Source organism: Pongo abelii, chromosome 7 (genome assembly GCF_028885655.2).
Source record: "Pongo abelii isolate AG06213 chromosome 7, NHGRI_mPonAbe1-v2.0_pri, whole genome shotgun sequence".
Classification (NCBI taxonomy): domain Eukaryota; kingdom Metazoa; phylum Chordata; class Mammalia; order Primates; family Hominidae; genus Pongo; species Pongo abelii.
Window position 1 is genome coordinate 29,293,095 of NC_071992.2, and position 26,180 is coordinate 29,319,274.

Consider the following 26,180-nt stretch of genomic DNA (forward strand, 5'->3'; position numbering starts at 1 on the left):
TCACCAACCACCTTCTTCCATACAAATGGCCCCTAGTGGTCACTTGCCACGAACACTTGATCTATTTTACTAAACCAACTAAAACACTTGTTTTAGCTCTAACTCTGCATGCATGCATAGTATTTCAGGCTCACTAAACATAACTAAAAATTTTTTTGAAAAAAATTAGATGTTTATCATAATATATTTGGAAGATGTAGGCAAGTATGCTGATATTACTTTCATGCCATTATGCTTAATTTAGTAGAATTTTGAAATGAGCATGATAACTTAGAATTCCAGGCACTAAGATTTTTTGTGAAATCAATTTTCCTCCGACCTACCTCGTTTTTCTCTTTTATATTAATTTAACCAATTTCTGTCTTTGCATGTGCTTAACAATAATAAAACTACATTTTTAAGCATGTGCTATAATTTAGGCTGTGTTCGGTTCCTCCACCCTCCTGCCTTTGACTCTCTATTCATAATTGATTGTTTTAGTAAGTTTTGCTTTAAATTGTGTTATTTTAGAAAGAAGCTATTTTGCACATTTGAGGGGTAGCATTGCCTTCGTCCAATTCCTGCTTCTCCACAAGGACCTTGTTCAGTTCCATAAAGAGATTGTGCAGTAGGAAAAAAGACCTTTTGTATCAGGGCTTTAGAAGTAATTGCCATAAGAAAAATCTGCCTAAAAGAACATAATGAGCATGTCTTTAAATAAACAAACCCAAAAAAGTTAAAAATATAAGCTCCATTTTATGACACAGATCAGAAACACTGAGAAAGTCTCTTCCAGGTAGAATGCTGAGAAGGTATAATAGGCTCATCACAAAGCATTTGGAAGCATTTAACAAAAATTCAGAGGTGGTGTTCCCAGAAAAACAGTTTTTCTACTGAGTGGCTCTATAGCCTGACTCATCAGGGAGTCTGTGGGTTGCCATACCAGCATTGGGATGGCAGCAATCTCTCTCTTGAAGACCTCACAATTGAGCTTTAAAAATAATACAATTCAAGGCCAGGCGTGGTGGCTCACGCCTGTAATCCCAGCATTTTGGGAGGCCGAGGTGGGTGGATCACTTGATGTCAGGAGTCTGAGACCAGCCTGGCCATCATGGCGAAACCGCATCTCTACTAAAAATACCAAAAATTAGTCAGCTGTGGTAGTGTGCACCTGTAATCCTAGCTTCTCAGGAGGCTGAGGCAGGAGATCACTTGAACCTGGGAGGCAGAGCTTGCAGTGAGCCGAGATCACGCCACTGCACTCCAACCTGGGCAACAGAGCAAAACCCTGTCTCAAAAATAAATAAAAATAAATAAAATAAAAATAATACAATTCAATAAACAGTAGGGCTTGCTGTGATTGCTGGACGCTGTCCTCAGTGCTGAAGGGGGGAGGCTCTGCTTTCAAAGCGCTTACAGTTGACCAGAAGGATCAGACCAGGTGCACACTTACCTGTAATGCAAGCCAGAAGGTTGTGGGTACCACAAAGTGGGAGTTCAGAGAGAAGGATAACCCTTTCCAGCTTCTATTTAAAAGCTGGGCCTTGAAAGATGGGAAAGATGCGGACAGGAGGAAACTGAGATTCAGGGAATGGAAGAGGCAGAGGCTTCAGTAGGAGCCAAGACTGAGTGGTGGGAAACCACAGGACAAGTGCAAGAACTGTTGGACTACAGCAGGAAGGGTACTTGTGGATGTGGAAATAAAGCCAACAGATGGGTCATAGCCAGATTGTGGAAGGTGTCACAACTTACAAGAGTCATTTTAAAACACCGTGAGTACCCAATTCCTTTTAAGACTAGAATGTAATTAGCAATGTAAGTATCCATTACCTAATAAGAATATTGGAGGTGCATTTCAGCAAAACCAACCCCAAAGAGATTCCATTTTTTTCAGTGTTCATTTTTCTTCTTGAGTTTTATTATGAAATTGGAAGGCATCAGGATGTCTCCTAATCTGTGTTTGTTAAAATACGTGGTACGATCAGGCCTGGGGCATGCTAGGCATTTTAGTGGTGGAATCTTCTGTCAACACTTATAAACTTACAAATACTTACAAATACTTGTAGAATTTTATTGATTCTAGTAGCTCATCCCACTGGTACTTACCATACTCTTCCTTAACCCATACATTTTTCTCACATCCAGAAATCCCTAACTCTATATTTAGAGCTTTTGACACTTAGTTCCTGTTTGTCACTATTTGTCAACGGCCTGGGGCAGCCATGCCATTGTGTCTGCAGGTGTTGACATTTAACTGGGGATTTTTATGGTCTTAAAATGTCCTCATTTTTGAGTATCAGCCTCTGATCAACAAAACCTGTTTTATTTTTATCAATTCCATGATTATAAAATGTTCTTATATGCTGGAATTTGTTTTCCTAAAATAAGGTCTAGCTCAGTGGCTCTCAGCTAAGTTATTTTCCCTCTGAGAGGACATTTGACAAAGTCTGGTGGCATTTTTGTTACAACTAGGGAGGTGCTATAGGCATGTATTGTGGGGAGGCCAGAGATGCTGCTAAGCATCCTACAATGCACAGGAAATTGCCCTGGAAATAAGGACTTGTCTGGCTCCAAATGTCAATAGTGCTGAGGTTGAGGAGCCCTGGTCTAACTAGTATTTACTTAACCCCATGAGAATAAGAACATCGTATAGTTTAAAATCACTGTCCTCCCAGCACCCAGCCCTGCCACATAGTAGTTGCTTAATAAATAATTGTTGAATAGATTAATGAATAAAGAATATTTCAGCAAGAAACCTAACTTGTGGGGAAACGTGTGTTTAGAAATTGAGGTTAGTAATTGAAGCTCAGTGTGCACTAAGTAAAACATCCCAATATAACCACTTTTAAACCATATTGTAATATTCAAGGGTGTTTTGTAGGGCTTAGTGAGGAAACTCTTTTAAGAGGCTTGGTAGGAATTATTGCTTGCTAAAAGTAGATAGAGATAATTGTTAGCATCTTCTGCAAGTGATTTATATGCAAATGACCACTTCAAAGGCAAGGAACTGAGGGACCTGCCAGCTTAGATGTCACAGAAGAATCCTGCCCTAGCAAAGGCAACTCCTGGGCTTTGTGCAATCAAGAGGATGCCAATAATATTCCTCCTCCATCTGTCCAGGAGGCCAGGGTCCCCATGTGCAGCACAACAAGAGCAAAATAGTTTAGAGGCACTGAGCAGATATTTATACAAACGAACCGTGGGGGAAGATTGAAGGAAAATAGGAAGACATGCAATACTTTCTGTTTAGGCACTAGCAGCTAAAATTATGAATAGGTCCAAAGCCCCAGAGGTAAGTTAAAGCAAGAGTTAAATTACTAGATCTAGGGAGAGGAAGCATTTATCTTCTCTCTATCAAGCTATATTTCTTTGAATTTTGTTTTTCATTTTATCTATTAGTTCATGAATTTCTTCTAATCATTGGTTAAATAACTCAAGCTATGATTGCATTTATCTTATCTCTATAGAGCTGTATTTCATGAACATTTGTTCCTTATTTTATCCCTTAGCTCATGCATTTCTCCTAACATTTAGTTAAATAACCCAAGCTATTATCTTAATAAAGAGTATGTCTTAATAGGAAGGCATGGTTGGTGGGTGCATGCTGTTGCTTGTTCTCTCAGGCTCTGCTCATTCATGGACACACATGGGACTGCACACCATGAGGCTAGAGGCAGCACCCCTGTGTCTCGAAGCTTCCAGACGTGCCATCTTGATCCTTAGGTGGAGATAGCATCAGAAGGGTGTGATGCTCTCCAGCTAAGCAAAGCCAGCCCCTTGGAAACCCTTTGGATGCTTTTAGTAGATTTTAAAATAGATTTTAATAGACTTTAATAGATTTTCTTTTTAAAATATATTAAATGACAACAACCATCACAAACACTGAGATAATAGTAGGGCAGTCACTTGATAAAATATCATGAGCAGATCGTGTAATCATTTGAATACAGCGCACGTTGAGCAATGGGTTCTCGGGTTTGGTATCACATTGCAATGCAGATACATGCTCGGGGCTGACACCCGGTAACTGTCTGCACATATAGCTCTGGGTTTAAGAACAAACTTAGGAGAAAAAAGCAGCTGGCCAGGCCAAGGCTTGCAGCTGCCATGAGGTTCTTCAGAGGACTGTCCTTCCCTGAGTCTGAGAGCAGGGCTCATTGCATCCTCTCCCTTCTCTCTGCCGTCCTCCCAGGAGGAGGATTTCATCCGACCCAGCAGCCGAGAAGAGGCCCAGCAGCTGTGGGAGGCTGAAAAGATCAAAATGCGGCAAATCCTGGACAAACAGCAGAAGCAGATGGTGGAGGACTACCAGTGGCTCAAGCAGGAGGAGAAGTCCCTGGTGAGCACACCAGGAAGGATGTCGGTGCTCTGCACCCATCTGTGTCCTATTCTATCTCCCCAGGTGGCTGGGGCAAGGGTCCCCTGCATTCTTGGTGCTTTCTTTCAGCTCCAGAATTCTAAGTCCTTCGCTCTTGTTTCTTCCTCTGCAGGACCCCATGGTTTATATGAATGATAAGTCCCCATTGGTGAGTCACAAGGAGAGGCAGCCTCCTTCATGCCACGGCCTGGGAAGGCCTCACCCACCATAGGACGCCCCCTGACTTGCTCCTACCCCCAGGCCTGCCCAGCTCCTCCTCAGTGGCTTTCCATGTTGGGAGGGTGTCTTTTCCTTTTCTGCCAACCCCTACATGGCCTTTTTCCTGAACTCTCCTGTGATTGTGCCCTTAGCGCTGTCTGTGGCCCTTCCCAGGGCCCCTCGGCCTCCCAGAAAGGTCACTTTGGGTCACGAGCTGCTCCCAGAAGCACCCCCGACCCCATGGCTGTAATCTCTAAACACACAGTGGAGGGACTGGGGAATGGGTAACCAGGGAGGGAGTTGTCTCCAGAGCCACATGAGTGACATTCCTGTTCTCTTTCCTCCTTCCTCCAGACGCCAGAGAAGGAGGTCGGCTACAGTGAGTGTTCCCGCCCTTCTTTGGGGGGTTTCCTCTTGGCACCTTGTGCAGAGCCACCATCCTTGCCCACCACCCAGGACAGGGAGCTGCAGTCTGTCTGCATTCCCTGCAGCATCGGCCATGATTTAATTCAGAGCATGTGGGGCAGGCCAGCTTCCCCTCCGCTCCCTCCACCCCATTCCTCTCCCTGCCCAGCACCCTGCCGTTCTCTCTCTCAACAGCCACATCCTCAGGCCCCTCCTCAGATCATCCCCCTCCTGCATTAGTTTGGAGGAGTTGGGAATTCTCTCTTCCTTATTTCCTGCTCTGTCAGAGGCTCCTGTGGGAAAAGTTAAGCAGTGCCACCTGCCTCTCCCAGTTCAGATTCATCTTCTGTAGGCCTGAGGGACAGAGGAGAGAAAGTGGGAGGGGCAGCTGAGCCCTCAGGCTCTCTCCAGAAGACCCTGTTGCAGGCAGGGAGGGAAGAGCCAGAAGTAAGCCTGGGACATGCAGGGGTGGTATTGAGGAGGAGGATGATGACAGCAGTCACAGAGAACTGGACACAAGTCAGGCATGGGCCTGGGACCATTTATTATCTTCTGAGGCACAGGGTGGTTATGTAACTTGTCCAAAGTCACACAGCTAATAATTGGCAAAGTTCAGATTTGAACCCAAGCCTTCTGACTTTAGGGTCCCTTCTGAGCTCACCCTCTTATCTTACAAATGAAAATGAAGGCTCTGGGAGTGTGAGCTGCCTGGGGTGGTCACAGAGCTCTTTGGTGGCAGAGGTGAGAATAGAAGGCCAGGTGTGATGGCTCACACCTGTAATCCCAGCACTTTGGGAAGATGAGGTGGGAGGGTCACTTGAGCCCAGGAGTTTGAGACTAGCTTGGGCAACATAGCAAGACCCCATCTCTACAAAAAATTAAGAAAATTAGGCGTGGTGATGCATGCCTGCAAGCCCAGCTGCTCAGGAGGCCGAGGCAGGAGGATTGCCTGAGCCTAGAAGGGTGAGCTGTGATCACACCACTGTGCTCCAGCCTCGGTGCAAGCCCTGCCTCAAAAAAAACAAAGTGTGCTGAGTGGACTTGTGTGTGTCTTTGCTCTTCAAAGTGGGAGTGCATAGCATGTTTCTGCTGCAATTTTGCTTCCTTCAGCCCCAACACTCTGGGAAAACCATTAGAGAATCCACACAAATTTACCCCATGAGCTGCGTCTCCCCAGGGCGGGGGCACCACAGACACCTGCTGGCTTCAGAGAGAGAGGCTTCTTCCTTTCAGATCACCCAGTACTGTTCCTCAGGCCTGGTGTCCATCAGGCAGGAAGCCCAAGCCAGAGCTGGGGCACCACTGCAATCCCACCATCTTGCTGGGACTTTGCCTTTTTCTTCCTATAAAAGGGACAACAGTGCTGTCCTTGACCACTGAAAAACCAGGGAGACCAGGAGGTTCCTTCCCCTGCCCGCTTCCTGGATTCAGAGTTAATTTCCCTGAAGTCTTCTGGTGGTAGAGGGGAGGGGGCTCATTTGATGTCAGCAGGTACGAAGGGAAGGGTTGGAGTGCTGAGAACTGCCCCCAACTTGCTGCTCTTTTTATTGCAGTGGAGTTCACCGGGCCTCCACAGAAGCCCCCGAGGCTGGGCGCACAGGTATGTGTTGGCTCTGCTGAAACTGATAAATGAGAGTGAGAGTTGCACAAGACTGAAGACCATGGACTATGAAAGCTTCACAGTTCTCAGATAGAATCCAGTTCAGTGTCCTCATGATACAGATGAAGCCCAGGGTTAGGGGGCGGGTGGTGGGGCGGGGGTGGTGGTGGCGGGGTGCTTTGCCTGAGGCCACACAGCGAATTCACGAAAAAGCAAGAGGAAGAACCAATCTCCCACCCTCCATCCCCCTCCCAGACTTGGAGTAGAGCTCCCTGGCCCAGCTTCAGGGAAAGGGGTGTGGGCTTCCTCCCTCTTCTGAGCCTCCTCGCTTGGTTTCCAGCACCCATTGTCCTTACAGCCATCTGGGGTGGTGCTGGCTTTCTTTCCTCTGGAACAGTGGTTCTCAGCCTTGGGCGTCCATTAAAATCACCCAAGGAGCTTTGAAACTCTCTGCACAGGCCAGGTGCAGTGGCTCACACCTATAATCCCAGCACCCTGGGAGGCCACAGCAGGAGCATCTCTGGAGCCCAGGAGTTCAAGACCAGCCTGGGCAATGTAGCAAGAACCCATCTTTACCAAAATTTTTTTTAAAAGATTAGCTGGACTTGGTGGCATGTCTGCTACTCAGGAGACTGAGGCAGGAGGATTGCTTGAACCCAGGAGATCAAGGCAGCAGTGAGCTATGACTGTGCCATTATACTCCAGCCTGGGCAACAGAGTGAGACCCTGTCTCTTCAAAGAAAAAAAGCCTGCCTGCACCCTATGTCCAGGTGGTGGTTCTAATAGTCTGTTGTGAGGCTACCACTAGTATTCTGTTAAGGCTCCCTGGCTGGAAACTGCCCCAGAAGTGGACAGGGGCAATGCACCCTGGGACAGGGCACGATTATTCTAAAGAAGAGTCCTTTCAAATCGGGCTGGTGGTGGAGTTGGCCGCAGTAGTGCCTGCCCAGGAGAGAATCTTGCGGTGCCCCTGGCTCTCCCCCACTCACTGGCCACCTGCGTCTTCCCCTCAGTCCATCCAGCCCACAGCTAACCTGGACCGGACCGATGACTTGGTGTACCTCAATGTCATGGAGCTGGTGCGGGCCGTGCTGGAGCTCAAGAATGAGCTCTGTCAGCTGCCCCCCGAGGGCTACGTGGTGGTGGTGAAGGTGAGAGCAGGGCTGGGTTGGGGAGGTGGAGGCGGCTCAACTCCGCCCTGGAAGGAAGGGGGACTGCGCTTCCTGTTGGCTGGCCCAGCAGATCCTCTTAGAGCAAGCTGGGCCAGGGCCGCTCACGGGGGGCAAGCACCACCCCAGGAAAGCTCTCCCCAGGGGAAACCTGGCTCTCTCTAATAGCCAGGAGTGGCAGCCATCCTGCCCCTTTCTCTCCCTAGAATGTGGGGCTGACCCTGCGGAAGCTCATCGGGAGCGTGGACGATCTCCTGCCTTCCTTGCCGTCGTCTTCACGGACAGAGGTGAGCGTCCCATCCCAGACAGCGCCATAGGCTGTCGCTTTGCTCCTGCACCCCCACCTGTTCCTGCTTATGCTTCCATCAGAGGCTCATGAGGGCTGCCTGGGCAACCTCATGTCTGTCCACTGAGTCCCCACCAGGTGAGTTCTATGTGGCTTATCCCATCAACTACCACCAGAGGGCTGAGAGGGCACCCAGGGACCTGGCCAGAGGCTAGCGGGGATTTCCTAGTTCAGGTCTCCAGATGATGGCAGTGAATTCTTTCTGAGCTTATGCTAAAGGGGACACACCTTCCTTTCCTCCCTCCTTTTATCGTTTGTCTGGTTGCCTTGCCGTCTGTGTTAAGATTAACATGGATGTGTCATAGAAATAGCACTTAAGTTTTATTTAATTATTTAATCTGATTTTCTTTATTTAAATGAGAAACAATCACTGAAAATCAAAACAAGAGTCTTGGTGCTTCACGAGATGGTACCTGTGGTAGGGAAAGTAAAGGCCCCCAAAGATGTCCACATCCTAAGCCCTGGCACCTGGAAACATGCCACCTTCCCTGGCAAAAGAGACTTTGCAAATGTGATAAAGTTAAGGACCTTGAGATTGGAAGATTGTTCTCAGTTATCAGACTGGGCCCAGTGTTGTCACAGGGATCCCGGGATCAGGGGTCCTGATCTTACAGGGATCTCTGTGACAACACTGGCTGGGTGTAGCAACTCACATCTATAGTGTCAACCCTTTGGGAGGCCAAGGCAGGTGAATTGCTTGAGCTCCAGAGTTTGAGACCAGCCTGGTCAACATGGCAAAACCATACAAAAATTAGCTGGGCATGGTGGCCTATGCCTGTAGTCCCAGCTGCTCAGAAGGCTGAGGTGGGAGGATAGACTGAGCCTGGGAGGTGGAGGCTGCAATGAGCCGTGGTCATACCACTGCACTCCAGCCTGGGTAACAGCGACACCCTATCTCAAAATAATAAATAAAATAAGAGGGAGGCAGTGTGTGACAAGAGACACATGGTCAGAGTGACAGACGTGATGGATAAAGGAGGCTGCAGGCCAAGGAAGGCGGCAGCCTGTCAGAGCTGGAGAAGGCAGGGAACAGGTCTCCTCTGGAGCCTCCAGGAAGAACCAGCCCTGTGGCCACCTTGACTTTAGCTCAGTTGGACCCACTTCAGACTTCTGCCCTTCAGAACTATAAGACAATAAATCTGTGTCGTTTTGCACCACTAAATTTCTGGTAATTTGTTGCCAAAGCCATAGGCACACAATACAGTGCCATGGGACATTTGTTGGTTGTCCGTTTGGAGCCCTTTGATCCCCTGCCTCCCAGCGGCCAGCCCTGTGGCACAGATGACTACCACATCCTGCCACTGTCCCTACTGTTGGCTGCCTAAGGAAGGAGAAGGCAGGAGAGTTTGGGCCAATTTCTGGCCTCTCTCTCAGGGGCAGTGACAACACATACAGGAGCCCTAGGTGGGGCTGTGGGGCTGTCTTGTCTCATTTAAGAGCTCCTTACCCTTGGGATGCCAACCCATTCATTCATCTACTTCATTTGTAAATAACTCTTGAGCACCAGCTATGAACAGGCACACCTCATTTTATTGCACTTTGCTTTAATTGCACTTCCCAGATATTTCATTTTTTACAAATTGAACATTTGTGGCAACCCTACAATGAGCAAGCCTATTGGTGCCATTTTTCCAACAGCACATGCTCACTTTGTGTCTCTGTCACATTTTGGTAATTCTCACAATATTTCAAACTTTTTCATTATGACTATAACTGCTATGGTTGGTAATTGGTAATTGGTGATCAGCAATGTTAGTATTGTAATCGTTTTGAGGGGCCATCATAAACTGTGCCCACATAAGACTTATCAATAAATGTTGTGTGTGTTCTGACTGCTCCTCTGACCATCCATTTCCCTATCCTCTCCTTGGGCCTCCCTTTTCCCTGGGACACAACAATATTGAAATTAGACCAATTAATAACCCTACAGTGGTCTCTGCATGTTCAAGTAAAAGGAAGAGTCGCCCACCTCTCACTTTAAATCAAAAGCTAGAAATGATTAAGCTGAGTGAGGAAGCCGTGTTGAAAACCAAGATAGGCCAAAAGATAGGCCTCTTCTGCCAGTTAGCCACGTTGTGAATGCAAAGGAAAAGTTAGCTACTCCAGTGAACACATGAATGGTAAGAAAGTGAAACAGCCTTATTGCTGATATGGAGAAAGTTGGAGTGGTCTGGATAGAAGATCAAGCCAGCCACAACATCCCCTTATGCCAAAACCTAATCCAGAGCAAGCCCTTCAATTCTATGAAGGCTGAGAGAGGTTCAGGAAGTTGCAGAAGAAAAGTTGGAAGCTAGCAGGTGTTGGTTCATGAGGCTCAAGGAAAGAAATCACCTCTGTAACATAAAAGTGAAGGTGAAGGAGCAAGTGCTGATGGAGAAGCTGCAAGTCCTCTAGAAGACCCAGCTAAGATCATTGATGAAGATGGCTCCACTAAACCACAGATTTTTCAATGTAGATGAACAACTTTCTGTTGGAAGCAGATGCCATCTAGGACTTTCATAGCTAGAGGAGAAGTCAATGCCTGGCTTCAAAGCTTCAAAGGACAGGTTGACTCTCTTGTTAGGGGCTAATGCCGGTTGAAGCCAGTGCTCATTGGCCATTCGGAAAATTTTAGGACCCTTAAGAATTAAGCTAAATCTACTGTTGAGGTTTACTACTCAGAAAAAAAAGATTATCTTCAAATATTACTACTCATTGACAGTGCATCTACTCAAGATGGAGATATAGGAGGAGATTAATGTTTTCACTGCATCCATTCTACAGCCCATCGATCAAGGAGTAATTTCTACTTTCAACTTCTATTATTTAAGAAATACATTTCTAAGGCCATAGCTGCCATAGACAGTGATTTCTCTTATGGATCTGGCCAAAGTTCATTGAAAATATTTTGGAAAGGATTTACCATTCTAGATAATATTAGGAACATTTGTGATTCATGGGAAGAGGTCAAAATATCATTGACCATTTGGAAGAAGTTGATTCCAACCCCATGGATGATTTTGAGGGGTTCACGCCTTCAGTGGATGGCTGGGTGCAGTGGCTCACACCTATAATCTCAGCACTATGGGAGGCCAAGGTCGGAGGATCACCTGAGGTCAGGAGTTCGAGACCAGCCTGGCCAACATGGTGAAACCCCATCTCTACTAAAAATACAAAAATTAGCCAGGCATAATGGCAGGTGCCTGTAATCCCAGCTACTCGGGGGGCTGAAGTCGGAGAATTGTTGGAACCCAGGAGGCGGGCATTGCAGTGAGTTGAAATTACACCACTGCACTCCAGCCTGGGCGACAGGAGCAAAACTCAGTCTCAAAAAAAAAAAAAAAAAAAAGATCAGATTCGCATTTTAGAAAGTATGAGGGGATGTTTCCATGAAGGGACATGAAGGGACAGTCAGGCTGGGCTTACACAGGGTCGGCTGGGTTCTGAGATGTCTGTGATGTCAGTCCTTGCAGACCTGACTCGACCCTGCACAGGGTGTTGCATTCAGCCCACTCCTAGGTCTGATTTGCTTCCAGGGAACTTCTGATTGCCTTGGCCAGCATGCAGGTGGACACCTCTGTGGCTTCCGTATCCTCCAGGCACAGACTTTGTGGCCTCTCAACCTGTCCTGTGTGATCTTCCTACAGATCGAGGGCACCCAGAAACTGCTCAACAAAGACCTAGCAGAGCTCATCAACAAGATGCGGCTGGCGCAGCAGAACGCCGTGACTTCCCTGAGTGAGGAGTGCAAGAGGCAGATGCTGACGGCTTCACACACCCTGGCCGTGGACGCCAAGAACCTGCTCGACGCTGTGGACCAGGCCAAGGTTCTGGCCAATCTGGCCCACCCACCTGCAGAGTGACGGAGGGTGGGGGCCACCTGCCTGCATCTTCCGCCCCTGCCTGCCATGTACCTCCCCTGCCTTGCTGTTGGTCATGTGGGTCTTCCAGGGGGAAGGCCAAGGGGAGTCACCTTCCCTTGCCACTTTGCACGACCCCCTCTCCCCACCCCTACCCCAGGCTGTACTGCTCAGGCTGCAGCTGGACAGAGGGGACTCTGGGCTATGGACACAGGGTGAGGGTGACAAAGATGGCTCAGAGGGGACACTGCTGCTGCCTGGCCACTCCTCCCTAAGCCAGCCTGGTCCATGCAGGGGGCTCCTGGGGGTGGGGGTGTGTCACGTGGTGCCCCTAGCTTTATATAAGGACGTGGCAGGCCGATTTGGGAACCAAGCTATTCCTTTCCTTCCTCTTCGGCCCTCAGATGTCCCTTGATGCACAGAGAAGCTGGGGAGGAGCTTTGTTTTGGGGGTCAGGCAGCCAGTGAGATGAGGGATGGACCTGGCGTTCTTGTACAGTGTATATTGAAATTTATTTAATGTGAGTTTGGTCTGGACTGGCAGCATGTGCCCTCCTGAGGGAGGACCTGGGGCACAGTCCAAGAACAAGCTAACTGGGAGTCCAGGCACAGGATGCTGTGTTGCCAACAAACCAAGCAGCAGAGGGAAGAAGCAGAGAGATGCGGCCAAGATAGGACCTTGGGCCAAATCCGCTGTCTTCCTGCCCCTCTTTCTCTTTCTTCCTTTACTTTCCCTTTCTTTCTTCTTTTCCCTCTTTTCTTACTCTTCCTCTTTCTCTCCCCAACCCCCATTCTCATCTGCACCCTTCTTTTCTCGCGTGTTTGCATAAACATTCTTTTAACTTCTTTCTATTTGACTTGTGGTTGAATTAAAATTGTCCCATTTGCTTTGCGGTTTGTTTTGTTTGTTTGACCTGCCCTTTGGGGGAGAATGGGGACTGTGAGCCAAGCCCTGGAAGAAACCGATTGTGTTCATGTTGGACAGAGATCAAGGGCTGTCCAGCGCTGGTCATCGGCCAAGGAGGTTTGAACGGTGATACCCGGCAGTGGGTCAGGGGTGTGCGCTGGCCCCTTTGCCCTTGCAGGGACAGTAGGGGGCAACTTTCCAGGAGGGACCCAGAGCAGTCCCCTCCATGGCCACATGAGGAATGCCGTGTCATTTCTCTCTTAGTGGGCCCCCAAACCACCCAGGCTCTGGAGGGGCTTGGGTGACAGACACTGGCAATGTTGAAGTGTGGCTGGCGAGGAGGGGGTCGCACGGTTGAGTGAGCAGTAGGTGCAGTTTTATTTAATCTCTTTATTCACATGCAAGATGGATGGGAGACATGGATAACAGGAGTGAACATCACTGTCTCAGGAGAGTGGGTCTGGGAGCCTGGACCTGAGAGCTCCGAGGCCTCCGGAGAGCGAGTGGGAGGAGAGGGGAGGCTGGGGGCTGCATGCACACGAGTAGACAGGAGCCAGAGACCGGATGTGCCATGAGCAGGGGGGTTGTGAGAGAGAAGTGAGGCCTGGCAGGGCCTGGGCCAGGGCGTCACAGCCAGGCCAGTTTCCCCTGGGAGTGTCAGGGAGAGACATTTTGGGGTTTGGGAGGAGGGGACCCCTAGGACCAAAAGGAAACTGGAAGCTCGCCCCGCTCGGCTTCCTGCCTGGAGCCTCCATGCTGTCCCGAGAACCGAATGCCCACATCTGTTAGCTGCCAAGGTCCCACCCTCCAGTCTGGACAGAGTTGGGGAGAGGTCTGGTGCCCGATCCCAGGAGCAGCAGCTCGGCCTGGGATCCTAGGTGCAGCCTCAGACTTTGGGGTGGTGCGTTGCATTCCAAGGTGCACACACAGGCTGCTCTGAAGGGTTCAGAGCAGGTCAACACACCTCAGGGCTCTGGGAGAGACGAGGCAGGCTGATAAGGGACGGGACCACAGCTTTGCCATCTACACAACAGTCCTGGGGCCCAAACAATCCAGCTTGCTCCCCTCAACCACTCAGAACAAACGCCTTAAGGGCTGACCCCACTCACCTGGCGCTGTGCTAGGTGCTGGGGGTGGGAAAAATAACAGGCAGAGTCCCTGCCTTTGAGAAGTTCAGAATCAAAGGAACTAAAGGCAAAGATCTTCAACTCCCAAGTGAGGCCTCCTCCTGATGGAGCCAGGCACAGGGAACAGGGTTCTTGGGGAGGGAAGGAGGGGTGGAGGGAGGGAGGACAGGCTGAATGAGATGAGTTTGAGGTGGGTCAGGAGCGGCTCAGGATGGTCTTTCTTGTTTGCCCGCTGCACGTGTAGGGACATATGGAGCCCCTGCAGGCCGTGGCTCTCAGCTCTGCCAGACCTCCTGGGGGCCGGCTGGTGCAGAGCCATTTTGCAGCAAGGAAGGGAGAGGAATGACGTCAAGGAGAAGCCGGGAGGCTCAAATGTGCTTCCAGATGGATGGAATAGCCCGGCCACCTATATCCAACCATCCATCCCTCACCTGTAGGGAAGATCTGCCCTGTACCTCCACCTCAGGTGCAGGCCCTGCCTCCTGCTTCCTCCCCTTCTGGAAGAGCCCTTATTACTCCCCTGCTGGACCGTACAGCTCAGCACCCTGCAAACTCAGACAGACTCCAAACTTCAACCCCAGCCTGGCTTAGAGAGACCCCACGTGGCTCTCCAACCTCCCACTTCATCTGGCTGTTATCCCTGGCACTTTGGGCTCATTTCCAAATCTAAACATTGTCCAGAGCCCTTCCACCTCCAAGGAACCCTCCCCTTTGCCCCCATGGCCCCTCCTTTGAGGTCCGCATTCCCTTCCTCATCACCCTGGCCCCACTGTCCCCCTGGTTGACCCTTCTGTCACTTAGGGTATGCACTGCTCCTCCAGGAGAATCTTACTCTGCCCCACTCGGTCACTACACTATTGTGACCTTCTGCAGAGCTTCCCTAGCTCTTCCATATCCAAAACTGGGCTTTGCACCCAGCAGGCTCTCAGCCCTGGTACAATAATGTTAAGCTGGATGGAAGCCTGCAATGCCTGGGTCAGTGTCCAGACTCCGCGGAGAGACACCTGCTCACCCCAAAGGGGACACCAGAGGCAGCTGCAGCAGAGATGGTCAAAAGATGGTCAGCGGGGGTGCCCTAGGAGCCAACTCGAGGGAGGTGCAGTCAGATCATTCCAGCTAGGAACGGAGGCAGAAAGAGGCCGATGGTCCCCAGGAAGCAGACGATGATAAACAGCCAGAGGAAGATCCTGTCGATGACCATGGCAACGTACTTCCAGTCCTCCTTCACCTGTGGGGAAGACAGCACACAGTGACAGGGGCCAGGCCTGGGAAAGGGATGTGTTCCCCCAAGGCACAGCCCCTGCACAGATGGCCACTGGTGGCAGCAGCAACTGCCCCACAGAGACCTTGGGGAGCAAAGGTCAGCGCAGGGAGTGGGGTGGGTGGAGGGGAGGCACGGGCTGTTTCAAGGCTCCAGTAAGCTCCACTGATGATTCCCCTCCCGTCCCAGCCCCTCCACATGCCCAGACCTGTCCATATTATGCTCCCAGACTATAGGTAAAGGAGGCTAGAGGGACGCAAGGAGGCGGCAGGACCACCCAGGGGCATGGGCCTTTCTAGGGGGTCTGCAGTGACTTCAGTGCAACACCAGACTTTGCTGCTCACAGGTTGCCTCCTCACCCACCTGCTGGAGCTGGGGAGAGGGAAACAGGCGAAGGTGGCTGGGGACCCCAGGCAGGCTGGGGGTGGGGCGGGGGCTTTGTAGAACTTGGGCTCACAGCCCAGACAAGGGAGCCTGGATTCTCCACTGCTCCGGGATGACATCATGATTAATTTTCTTGTCTGTTCATCAAGGCTACTCAGTAATAACCTCCCAGCCTTTCATCCTTCCCTAGGCTGAGAAGAATTTTGTGCTAGAGTAGTGGCCTGCTCACATAACAATGGCAGACAGGGGCTGGGGCAGGGGTCAGGGTGGGGCCAATGCCATGGCAGGGGCGGAGGAGCGGAATCCACCTGGCACAACCAGGAATCTGCAGGGTTTGTGGTTGAAGAGTGAAGTTTGCAAGATCCTCAGGAGCCCATGAACAAAGAGGCGGAGGAAGAGGCCATCCAAGACAAAAGACAAAGGCTGACGCTGCAGCAGCTGAGTTTCTGGGACTCTCCTGAAATGCTCCCCCTGCCTGCCGCCACCTCCAAGGCAATGGTGGGATCTGGCGGCCTGAGGGAGGCACGGGGTTCAGCATCTGGGGTCCTCCCTCTCTGGCTCTCAGGATCCCTGTTAGGCTGAGCTGCTCATGCCTGACTCTGTGGTGTGTAACCTGCCACCTGCCAATAAATGTCCTCAAAGCGGCCAGCTACATGTGCTCTCTTGCTATTTATTCCATACTTCTAAGGACCATGACTGAGGGAAGTGGGCCTTCACGAGAGGGGCCTGGGCTGCCCAAGCTCACACTCTGCAGTGAGGTGGTTCCCCGCTAAGTTGGTGGGGCCACCCAGGCTGGTCCCTCTCCCAACCCCAACGCACCGAAGAGTCGGCATCCTCAGACCGCAGGTGGTCGGCAATGTAGTGCACGCCTTCCAGTGCCTTCTGCATGCGGGGTGATAGCAGCAGCTCACCCTCCTGCAGCAGAGCCTCAGCCTTGGGAACTGAGGCCCCAGAGTGCAGGTGGCCGTGGCTGCAGAGGGTGCCCACAGAGGGGGCCACATGACCTGCACATGCCCATCTGTCCTCCTCCTCCACCGCCACCTCCCTCTCCTCAGCATCCACGTTGCTCTCCAGCCAGTGATAAGAGGGGCTGAGCTTCAGGCGTGGGGCGTGGCAGAGCTCCAAGGGTGGTGGGGGCCGGTTCATCAGAAGCCACCGGGGCACACAGCCCAGAAGGGCCCCCCGCACCCAGCGGGGCATGGTGTGGGTGCTGGGGGAGCGGTGGTGCACATTGAGCACGAAGACGGTGATGACGATGGACAGGGTGACGAAGATCATGGTGAACAGCAGGTACTCGCCGATAAGCGGGATGACCAGCGAGGTGGACGGGATGATCTCGGTGATGAGCAGCAGGAAGACGGTGAGTGACAGCAGCACCGAAATGCACAGCGTGATCTTCTCGCCGCAGTCGGAGGGCAGGTAGAAGACCAGCACAGTGAGGCAGGAGATGAGCAGGCAGGGGATGATGAGGTTGATGGTGTAGAAGAGCGGGAGCCGCCGGATGACGAAGGCGTAAGTGACGTCGGGGTAGATCTCGGCGCAGCAATCGTACTTCTTGCTGTTGTAGGTGCCCGTGGCATTGACGATGGCCCACTCACCGCTCTCCCAGTAGCCCTTCAGGTCCACCGTCTGCTCCATCTGCTCCAGGTCGATCTTGGCCTTGTCATAAGTCCAGGAGCCAAACTTCATCTTGCAGTTCTGCTGGTCGAAGGGGAAGAAGGTGACGTCGATGCTGCAGGAGCTCTTGTAGATGGCCGGGGGCACCCAGTGCACAGTGCCCGTGGAGAAGAGGTGGGCCTTGGTCATGTGGGTCACTGCAAACTCCCCATCTGCACTGGGGAGAGGAGAGGAGCTGGGGAGACCCCTGCATACCCACCTGCCTGAGCCAGGCTACTCAGACAGGTGGCAGCAGGGGAACCCCAAGAACAAAGTCAGACCCGGCCACACTGGCGGGGTTTATTTACGCAAGTGTGTAAGTCTCCCCCGGCACGCACATTTATAGCCACTGAGCTGTCTTGTCAATGACTACCTTTTTAAATACAAAAGGAGGAATTGTGAGGAATAGAAGGAAGTACCAAGAAGTCTAAAAACAACCACTAATAACATTTTAATGATATATATGTATATATATATAATGTAAAACGATTATATATACATAATCTATCAATATATGACAATCATATATATTTGTGATCATGGGGTATATGTTGTTTGATTGCCTATTTTTATTCATTTAATATTTTATTTTATTTGCAGTAAGGAAAGAATTGAATAGACACAAAGCAAGCCATGCCACGGGGGAGAAGGAGATAGCATTCAAAGCATCTCTTCCAAAGTTCATGCGTTAGGGGTTTCTCAAAGGCAGTTTTGGGGAAGGGGTGGGTGTGGCCAGGTGCTTGCTACTGATTGGCTGGGTGGAGATGACATCACAGTGGGTCAAAGCTGTCCTCCTGCGAGCTGAACATTTAATTTATTAGAGTGATATCTATGAGTCTGTTTTTCTTCCCTAGCAGATGATGAGTTGGCCCCTCAGGAGGGCGATCCCTTTGCACCTAGGATCATCCTTGCTCAGAAGAGACCTAACAACTTTGCAGGTGAAGATACTACCTTGAATGTATCCATTTAACATGCGTTTTTGAGCCCCTCATCCACTAGGTCCTGTACCAGAGCTGGGCAGAAGAGGAATATGAGAAAGGTCCCTGCCTTTAAGGAGCCATGAGGAGATGAGACGTCTCCAGGAACCACTGCAACATCAGGGAGGCAGTTGGCAACGCTAGGAGGGCGGTCTGGTTGCTCCCGGACCCTTTGGGGAAAACTCCCTTCTGGGAGATGGGTGGGGTCATCGAGAAGCCTGCCATTTGCAAAAGGCCTTGACTGATGGTAGAATTTGGCTGAGAAATGGGCAGAGAGCCTTCCAGTAGAGGGTTGCACAAGGACAGAGTGTGAATCAGGGGTATCGTGGGACTAGGCATTCAAGGACCCACAAGGAGTCTGGGGACACTGGAATAGTGGTGACCAGTCAGGCAGCACTTCCTGGAAGCCTCAGCCCCTGATTCCACCAGGAGGTGGCTCGGTGGGCTCCCGCTCTAGTCTTTAACCATCCTCCCTCCCCTTCTAATTCCCACAGTCAATCCTAAAATCCAAGAAATCAGAAGAGTGCTTGGGAACAGGGGGCTTTTTTCCCCCATGGAGTAGTTCCATGGTAGAGATATGGGCAGGCTGGAAATAGGAACTTTGAAAGGGAGTAACAAATACATTGAGACAAAAGTTTTAAAAAAATTTTTTTTGAGGCGGAGTCTCACTCTGTCATTGGGCTGGAGTGCAGAGGAGTGATCTCGGCTCACTACAACCTCTGCCTCCCAGGTTCAAGCAATTCTCCTGCCTCAGCCTCCCAAGTAGCTGGGACTACAGGTGCACACCACCACGACCGGCTAATTTTTGTACTTTTAGTAGAGACCGGGTTTCACCATGTTGGCCAGGATGGTCTCAATCTCTTGACCTCGTGATCCACCCACCTCAGCCTCCCAAAGTACTGGGATTACAGGCGTGAGCCACCGCGCGCAGGCAAAAACAAAAAATTTTTAAAGCATTTTGTTTATCACAAACAATGACCACTAGATGGCAACATGTGCTCATTTGGGGGGAGGAACCTTGCAAACTCTTTGATGCCTTCCTGTTAACCTTGAGTGGGGTATCTGGGTGGAGGGCACCCTTCTCTAAACGTCAGCAAGACTTCAGCTTGGAATTTTGTCTCCCCAGAAAATTTCTTGTAATAAATCAGGTAACACTGGCTGAAGTCTTATTGGATAATCGTCAAACTCGAAGTCATAGCTGATGTAGGACTTCGCTCCTGACCTCTGCCACATCTACAGGAAGCAGAAACTAGAAGGATCCTGGGTGCCAGCTATGAGACACAGAGATATGACAGGGTGGGGAGTTCGGGAGTCCTGCAGCAGCTGCAAACACTAGGCACCTGCTGCGTGAGAGCTGCCAATGTAAGAACCCAGGATGAACACGTGTTCACCAAAATGGCTTAGGTGAAAGGGCTTAGTTCTGACCAGAACTGGACAGTGTAAAAAAAAATATGACCCATCTGAAGACACAAAATCCAGAAATGGGTTGTTTTTCCTTTTCTTTCATGCTTTAAAAATAGCATTTCCAAAGTAGGATCAAATGAATTGGGAAATGCTGGGCTAGGTGCGTGTCTTTGCTGCAGAACTTCTAGTAACATTTTTAAAAACGCTATTGTGCTCTGCCGTTTTCCAAAGGACTTCAGTGGGGATGGGGGTGGGTGTTATGACATACAATGTTATCCAAAATTACTTGACCACAGAACCCTTTTTCATACCTATTTATAACTCAAAGAAGCCATGCTCCTTACAGCCCCACCTTAGAAAACATTTTTAGATGAACATAACACCAAATATCTTTTCATTTTAACTTCTTTACTTCTAAGGGAAGAATTGCCTGATACCAAACACAGAAATGAAATTATAGATGTCTATCTATTCCATCAAAATATTTTTTATTAATTTATTTTTTCCACTGGGGCTCTCTTTAGACTCCTCTGCCTTCTATTAACTTCTTGTCATTGTGGTCAAAGATTACTCCTTTTTAGTCTTGAAGACAACTACAAAATAACATGATTGGGAAAAAGGAAACTGCATACCAAGTGAGCACATGCCCTTTGAAGGTGCTGGCCTGATGCTGCCTGCCTGTCTGAACAACACTGCCACCCCTCACAACTCCAACCCCAAGGTGTTGTTTTTTGAGCCTGCACCAAATTTTTCAAAGAATACTCAGTATTGACAAATCTCTGTCCCTCTAGCACATTACCAGGCACCGATACCTAAAAGGTGCTCAGCTGCCATTCATTTTGGTGTAGAGTGAGGACAAAAGGAAAGAAATGAAGGAATAAAGAGGGAGGTAAGGGAGACATACTTAGCACAGCAGTTGAGAAGGAGGCGAGGAAGCTGACACCAGGGGTGCCCCTCCCAAGGCCATGGACCCGGCCCCTGCAAGTTGGCCTCCCCTCATCCCCCCAGGACCCCAGTGGCTTCCTACTTGTTGTAGAGGACAATGTCGGGGATCCAGATCATCTCAGAAGGGACCCTGAGAGATGTGATGTTGCCAAAATCAGCGGGGTTCCAGCGCAGTTTGTAGTCGCTCCACTCCTGTGTGTGGGGAGGGAGTTGTGTCAACCTCGCTTCCAGGGAGCAGCCTAGGGCAAAGCTAGCACACCCTGGGGATGCCCAGAATTGAGCCAAGCAGCCCCCTTGGAGCAGCCAGGGCTCCCCACCAGCCCAGAATAGTGGAGGGAGCTGCAGTGCTGGGAACGGGCTCTGAGCAAGTAACCAACCTTCTCGCTTTGCCTGGACTTTAGTACAAGGTCCCAGGCACATGAAGTTCACCCTTGTCCTGCCTCTAGTCCTCGTTCTGCCAATCCCTGGCTGGATGACCTTGGTGGGCCACCTCACTCATCTCTAGTGAAGTCTCTCATTTTTAGTGCATCACAGTTTATGGTTTGTTTTATGCTCTCCATCTAGGAAAAGCCTCCACGCGAGAACCAAGCAGGGAATGCAGAGCAGGTGAAAGTATCTCCCCATTTAGCAGACGAGCAAACTGAGGACCCAGAGACAGGAAAATCAACCTGCCAGAGGCATACAGTGAGGCAGGGGTGTCACCCAGGGACCTTCAAACTGCACTCCCAAGTGCCCCACAGGGCCCCACCCCTGCCTCCACCGACGCAGGTCCAACTCAGTCCCCCTGCCTCCATCAGGTTCGTATTCTCTCCGTAGTCCATCTGTCAAGTTTTCAGGTCCAACCAACATTTTGAGGCACCCACACCAAATTGGGGTACATTAATCCTCCCAGGCATGTGGCAGTAGGTTGTGTTATCCTCATTTTGCAGATGAGGAAACTGAGGCTCTGAGAGGTTATGTAGCTCATCCAGTATCACAAGCTAATCAGAGGCATTGCTGACTGGCCTCAAACTCCAGTACTCCTTCCTTGCCCTGCCACCCCAACCCTGAAGCCCAGGTGACCAGCCCATGGGGACAACTGTGGCAACCCAGGTTCTAGGCCTGCCTCCCTGCACACACACACACCGCATGACTGGGTAGCTTCCAAGTTCCTGCTTCCCTCTGGCCTTCAGCTGTAACATCTGTAAAGATGAGATGAGTGACCCCCTAATAGCTCCTGGGTTACAGCATCAGAGGGAGGAAAGCCTCCGACCTAAACGGGATCTGTGCGCCCTTTCCTGAGTCTAACTGGGCTCTATGACTGTCTTGACCAGTAGTATACAACAAGATCAATGCTGGCCCAGTTTCTTTTACTCCCTGTCTCTTGAGACTCTCACTCTGGAATCCCTGAACCACCAGGCAAGATGTCTGACTCCCCTGCTGGAGAGACTCTGAGGGTGCCTGAAGGGGGCGAAGGGCCCATCTGAGTCCAGCCTTCCAGAACCTTCCAGCACCTTCCAGAGCCTTCCAGACATCCCTGCTAAGGGACAGATGTGTGAATTAAGCTGTCTCAGACCCTCCAGACCAGATGAACCCTCACTCAAATATCACAAAGTAACCCTAGTGGTCACCACATGAAGCAGAAGAAACCACCCAAACTCCTGGCCATAAAGCCATGAGATACAGTGAGCTGGGAGCTCCTGTGAGCCTGTAAGTTTGGGGGTATTTGGGTGGTAGTATAGATATTAAGCACTCAGCGTTCTCCCATAGGAGGAGCCTGGGCCTCGGAGTCAGGCACAGCTGGGCCCACTTTTCCAGCCCAGCTGCTCTCTGCTTCGTGATCTCCTGAGCTGTAAAATGGGCAGAATGAACCCCCCGTGGGGCTTTGGGGAGGATTCCGAAGTAGCAGGGATGAACAGATGCCTGCTCCCAGGAAAGCACCACTTGGCTTTCTAGTGCCTGAGGCTATGTTCCCAGGCACTAGACTCCAGTCTAGCCACCAACAGCGCAGGCCCTGTGGGAAAAGTCGGCTTTGGGAACATTCCACGTGGCATCTGCTTGGTAAACTAAGTTCAGAGTCTTGCTGTTCCTTGGTCTTTCACTAGCGAAGAAGTCCTGGAGGGGTCTGGGGTCCATGGATTCCCAGTCCCCACCGCGTGGACTGGAGGAGGGGCCCTCACCTGTTTTAGCCAGACGTTGGTGGTCATCATTTGGTTCTTCTCATCCTGGCCCAAAGAGAGAGAGAGGAGCAATTAAATGGGTGGGCCCAGCCCCAGAAAACAGGGTGGAGTGGGATGGGCTGTTTTCAGACCCTCTGATAGGACACCCCAAGCCCAGCCTGCCCGCCACCCACTCTGAAACCTGCCACCCTTACTCAGATTCTCCAGGGTCACACAGGCACTGCTGCCAATCAGTGCCCTCCTAGGAGGGAGCTCCAGAGCTGGGAGAGGGGAGAGTGTAGCCACCCTGGGAAGAGCCATCCCCACCCCCACCCCAAGTCACTGCTGTGCGTGAGGGCAAGGATGGGGTAGAGGAAGGATCAGGGGGAAAGCGGTGGGTGGTCTGGGATCTCCTTCCTCGGGGCCAGCGGTGGGAAGACAGGCGCACCACATCGATGAGCTGAGCGATGGACAGTCCGAAGCGCACAATCACCACGTCTGAAGTGTTGGGCACTGGGCGCGCCCAGCGGTTGTAGCCCCGGAAGAGGTGTTTGAAGAGCCGGTCCTCAGCCTCAGTATGCGAGCCTCCCTGCGGCAATGCCGTGGGACTGGGAGAAGAAAGTGGGTCTCCAGGAGCCCCGGGAGGTGGGCGCTTAGCTTCCTCTCCACCTGCCACCAAATCAGAGCCACTCAGCCTCACTGAGCCTCAGTTTGCTCGTCTGTAAAATGGAGATGCTTATCCAGAACCTATCTCAAAACATTGTTGAAGATGGCAGATAATGTCTATCGGAGCTGAGCACAGCATGAGCAGGCTGCAGGGTCGCAGCTTAGGGAAGGTCAGATGTTTTGTGATGTTAGAGAAGAAAAGAGTGAGAACTAGTGCTGCAGGTGGCAAGGGGAAGGGGCAGAGGCAGGGAAGTGGGGAAACTTGAATCTAGAGACAAGATTCAGCCCCGTATGGAGGAGTGCCAGGGGGACAGGGAAGTGGAAGAGAGGCCTGGTCTACATTGGGGGCTGCAGGGAGAAGGGCTCTGGCATTGCAGTGAGCCTGGCCAGGGTAAGCAGTCTCCCGTTCCCACCCACTTGTCTGATGAACCATTAATGCTAACAGGGAAATGGACTGCTTTGGGAACCTCCCCAACTTTTTCTTAAACCATGGGCATTTGCCACTTCCTATCAGATAAACAAAGCTTTTCGAAATGTTTCTATGGCATCGCTCATGTCAATTTTCACTGTGTTCAGCAAACACAGTGCTGTCTGAGCACGTCGAGAACTACAGCTCCAAATCCCAGAAAAACGTGTCAGCACCATCTGGGACAGAAAGCGCTGTGTCCCGAGTGCCTGTATCCCGGATTCTGGTCACAAACTTTCGTTTAATCCTCACAATAGGCCTGGGAGGTACACAACACTATTTGTGTTTTGCAGCTGAGGACATTGAAGCTTGGGGACATTTAAGGTGACACAGATGCTAACGTCAGAGCTGTGACTGCCCCTCCACCTCTCCCAGTGGAACCAGCCACCCGGCTGATGGCCTCTGAAGTCCCCTGCAGCTTTGACGGTTGCAACACATCCACCTGCAGACTCCTTCCTACAGTTTGTGAGCCCACAGGCATGAGATGAAGTCTTACAATGACAGGTGACAAGCACTCACCTGCTGGGGTCAGAAGGAGCCACCACAGGCTGAACTTTGTGAAGGACAGGAACACAGGACAGGAGCGGCCCATGGCTTCCCCTGAGCATCAGGAGGTCAGGTCAGGGCTTTGCTGTGGGTTGCACCATGGACCATGTCCCCAGCAGAGCTGCTGCTGGATTCTGCGAGGATTCTGCTGGATTCTGCGAGGCTTCCTCTCACCACCAAACCTGAGCAAGCCCAAGAAAGGGCTCTTAGGGTCGTGCATCCTTGACATAGGCATATTTCTGTTTCTCGTGCTCCACACAGGCATGAAATGTGAGCAAAAGGCCCTCAGCAGGCCTCTCAGCTGTTAAGTGCTCCTGGGCTCTCCCTGGCTTATTGAGGAATCAGCCTCTTCCTCTTTCTCCAGAGTCAGCCAGTAGCTCTGCCCTAAGACCAGCCCTGACCTACTGGACAAAGGAGGGCACAGGATGGGACTGAGGTCCCCATTGCTTTGCCTCAGTGGTCATCTGTAAAATGCGGATAATCATACTGCAAGAGTGGTCAATAAAAGAATCAGGGTACTATTCAGAAGATCCAAAGGGTGGAAACAGCCTTTTGTCCAAACAAACGTCCATCAGCTGATAAATGGATGGACAAAAGGCAGTAAATCCTTACAACGGAACATGATTCCACCATAAAAAGGACTGAGGTGCTGACACTTGCTACAGCATGGAGGAACCTAGAAAGCATTGTGCAAAGTACCAGAAGCCAGTGGCAAAAAGCCATATACTGAAGGTGATATTGTAAAATATGTATTTGGTCTTCAATCCTATTTCCTGGAATACAACTCCTAAGATACTGGGAATCTCCAAAATGATGTCTTTTTGCATGACTGGTGGCTGGCAGCCCCTAGGCAGCTGCAGGATGGGGCTGGTCACAGGAAGACAAAGGCAGGCTTTAAAGGGTTGGGAATTTCAGCCCCACCCCTCAAACCTCCAGGGACAGGAGAGGAGATGAAGCTTAAGTTGATCGCCAATGGCCACTGGATTAATCAATCATGCTGCATAATGAAGCCTCCATAAAATCCCGAAAGGACAGGTTTTGAAGAGCTTCTAAATAGCAGAACATTGGAGGTTCCTGAGGAGTGATGAGCCCAGGGAGGGCATGGAAGCTCCGTGCCCCTTCCCAAACCTTGCCGTATGCATCTCGTCACCTGTATCTTACACTATCTCTTATAAGCTAGTAAACCAGTGTTTCCCTGAGTTCTGTGAGCCACTCTAGCAAGTTAGTTGAATCCAGGGAGGGGGCTATAAAACCCCAATTTATAGCCAGTGGGTTAGAAGCACAGGTAAAACAACCTAGGACTTGTGATCGGCATTGACATTGGGGGGCAGTGTTGGGGACTGAGCCCTTGACGTGTGGGATCTGAGCTGTCTCCAGATGGATGGTGTCTGAATTGAATTAGGAGGCACCCAGCTGATCTCTGCTGCAGAATTGACAGCTTGCTTGCGGGTGAGGCGAAATCCCCACATCTTTGGGGGTCACAGAAGTCTTCCGTGTTGATTGTTGTGGGGTGAGAGCAGAGAAAAACAGTTTGTGGTTTTTCCTACACATTGTATGATCCCATCGATATGGAATATGCATAATAGGCAAATCTATAGAGACAGAGCGTAGATGAGTGGTTGCAGGGGCGGCGGGAAGGAGGGATGGGAAGTGACTGCTTAATGATCACTGGGTTTCCCTTAGATGGGATAAGAGAGCTCTGGAACTAGACAGTGTGATGTTACACAGATGTGTGAATATACTAAAATTCACCAAATCGCATGCTTTAAATGGGGGAATTTTATGGTATT

General features: G+C 50.6%; 2 protein-coding genes and 1 long non-coding RNA gene across 16 annotated transcripts in view; 2 read left to right on the top strand and 1 right to left on the bottom strand.

Moving 5' to 3' along the window:
- PTK2B (protein tyrosine kinase 2 beta) overlaps positions 1–12,801 on the top strand; it is a 149,440-nt gene extending 136,639 nt beyond the window's left edge. For 10 of the 12 annotated variants that reach the window (XM_063726355.1, XM_063726353.1, XM_063726354.1 and 7 more), the window contains 7 exon segments: positions 4,172–4,318; positions 4,470–4,505; positions 4,910–4,934; positions 6,514–6,560; positions 7,574–7,711; positions 7,936–8,016; positions 11,702–12,801. In XM_063726355.1, coding sequence (XP_063582425.1) covers positions 4,172–4,318; positions 4,470–4,505; positions 4,910–4,934; positions 6,514–6,560; positions 7,574–7,711; positions 7,936–8,016; positions 11,702–11,917 — 690 coding nt within the window. In that variant the 3' untranslated portion in view covers positions 11,918–12,801. 12 annotated transcript variants of the gene reach the window in all.
- Positions 12,802–13,137: 336 nt separating this feature from the next.
- CHRNA2 (cholinergic receptor nicotinic alpha 2 subunit) lies at positions 13,138–24,440 on the bottom strand. Of its 2 annotated transcripts, XM_054561370.2 has the most exons (6): positions 24,364–24,440; positions 23,161–23,381; positions 22,734–22,778; positions 20,657–20,766; positions 16,412–17,426; positions 13,138–15,175 (listed from the first exon to the last, which is right to left on the bottom strand). In XM_054561370.2, exons 1-6 carry the CDS (start codon positions 24,434–24,436, stop codon positions 15,050–15,052), a joined length of 1,590 nt encoding a protein of 529 aa, XP_054417345.2. In that variant the 5' UTR covers positions 24,437–24,440; the 3' UTR covers positions 13,138–15,049. The 2 variants fall into 2 exon arrangements, with proteins under 2 accessions (XP_054417345.2, XP_054417344.2); XM_054561369.2 differs by lacking the exons at positions 22,734–22,778; positions 23,161–23,381; positions 24,364–24,440 and having other exon boundaries at positions 16,412–17,421; positions 20,657–20,756.
- LOC134761916 (uncharacterized) lies at positions 18,021–25,588 on the top strand. 2 transcript variants are annotated; one of them, XR_010141078.1, is made up of 5 exons: positions 18,021–18,186; positions 19,352–19,587; positions 20,196–20,350; positions 21,139–21,371; positions 24,138–25,588. It is a non-coding gene; the product is annotated as an uncharacterized LOC134761916 (long non-coding RNA). The 2 variants fall into 2 exon arrangements; XR_010141079.1 differs by having other exon boundaries at positions 18,039–18,186; positions 23,955–25,588.
- The last annotated feature ends 592 nt before the right edge of the window (positions 25,589–26,180 follow it).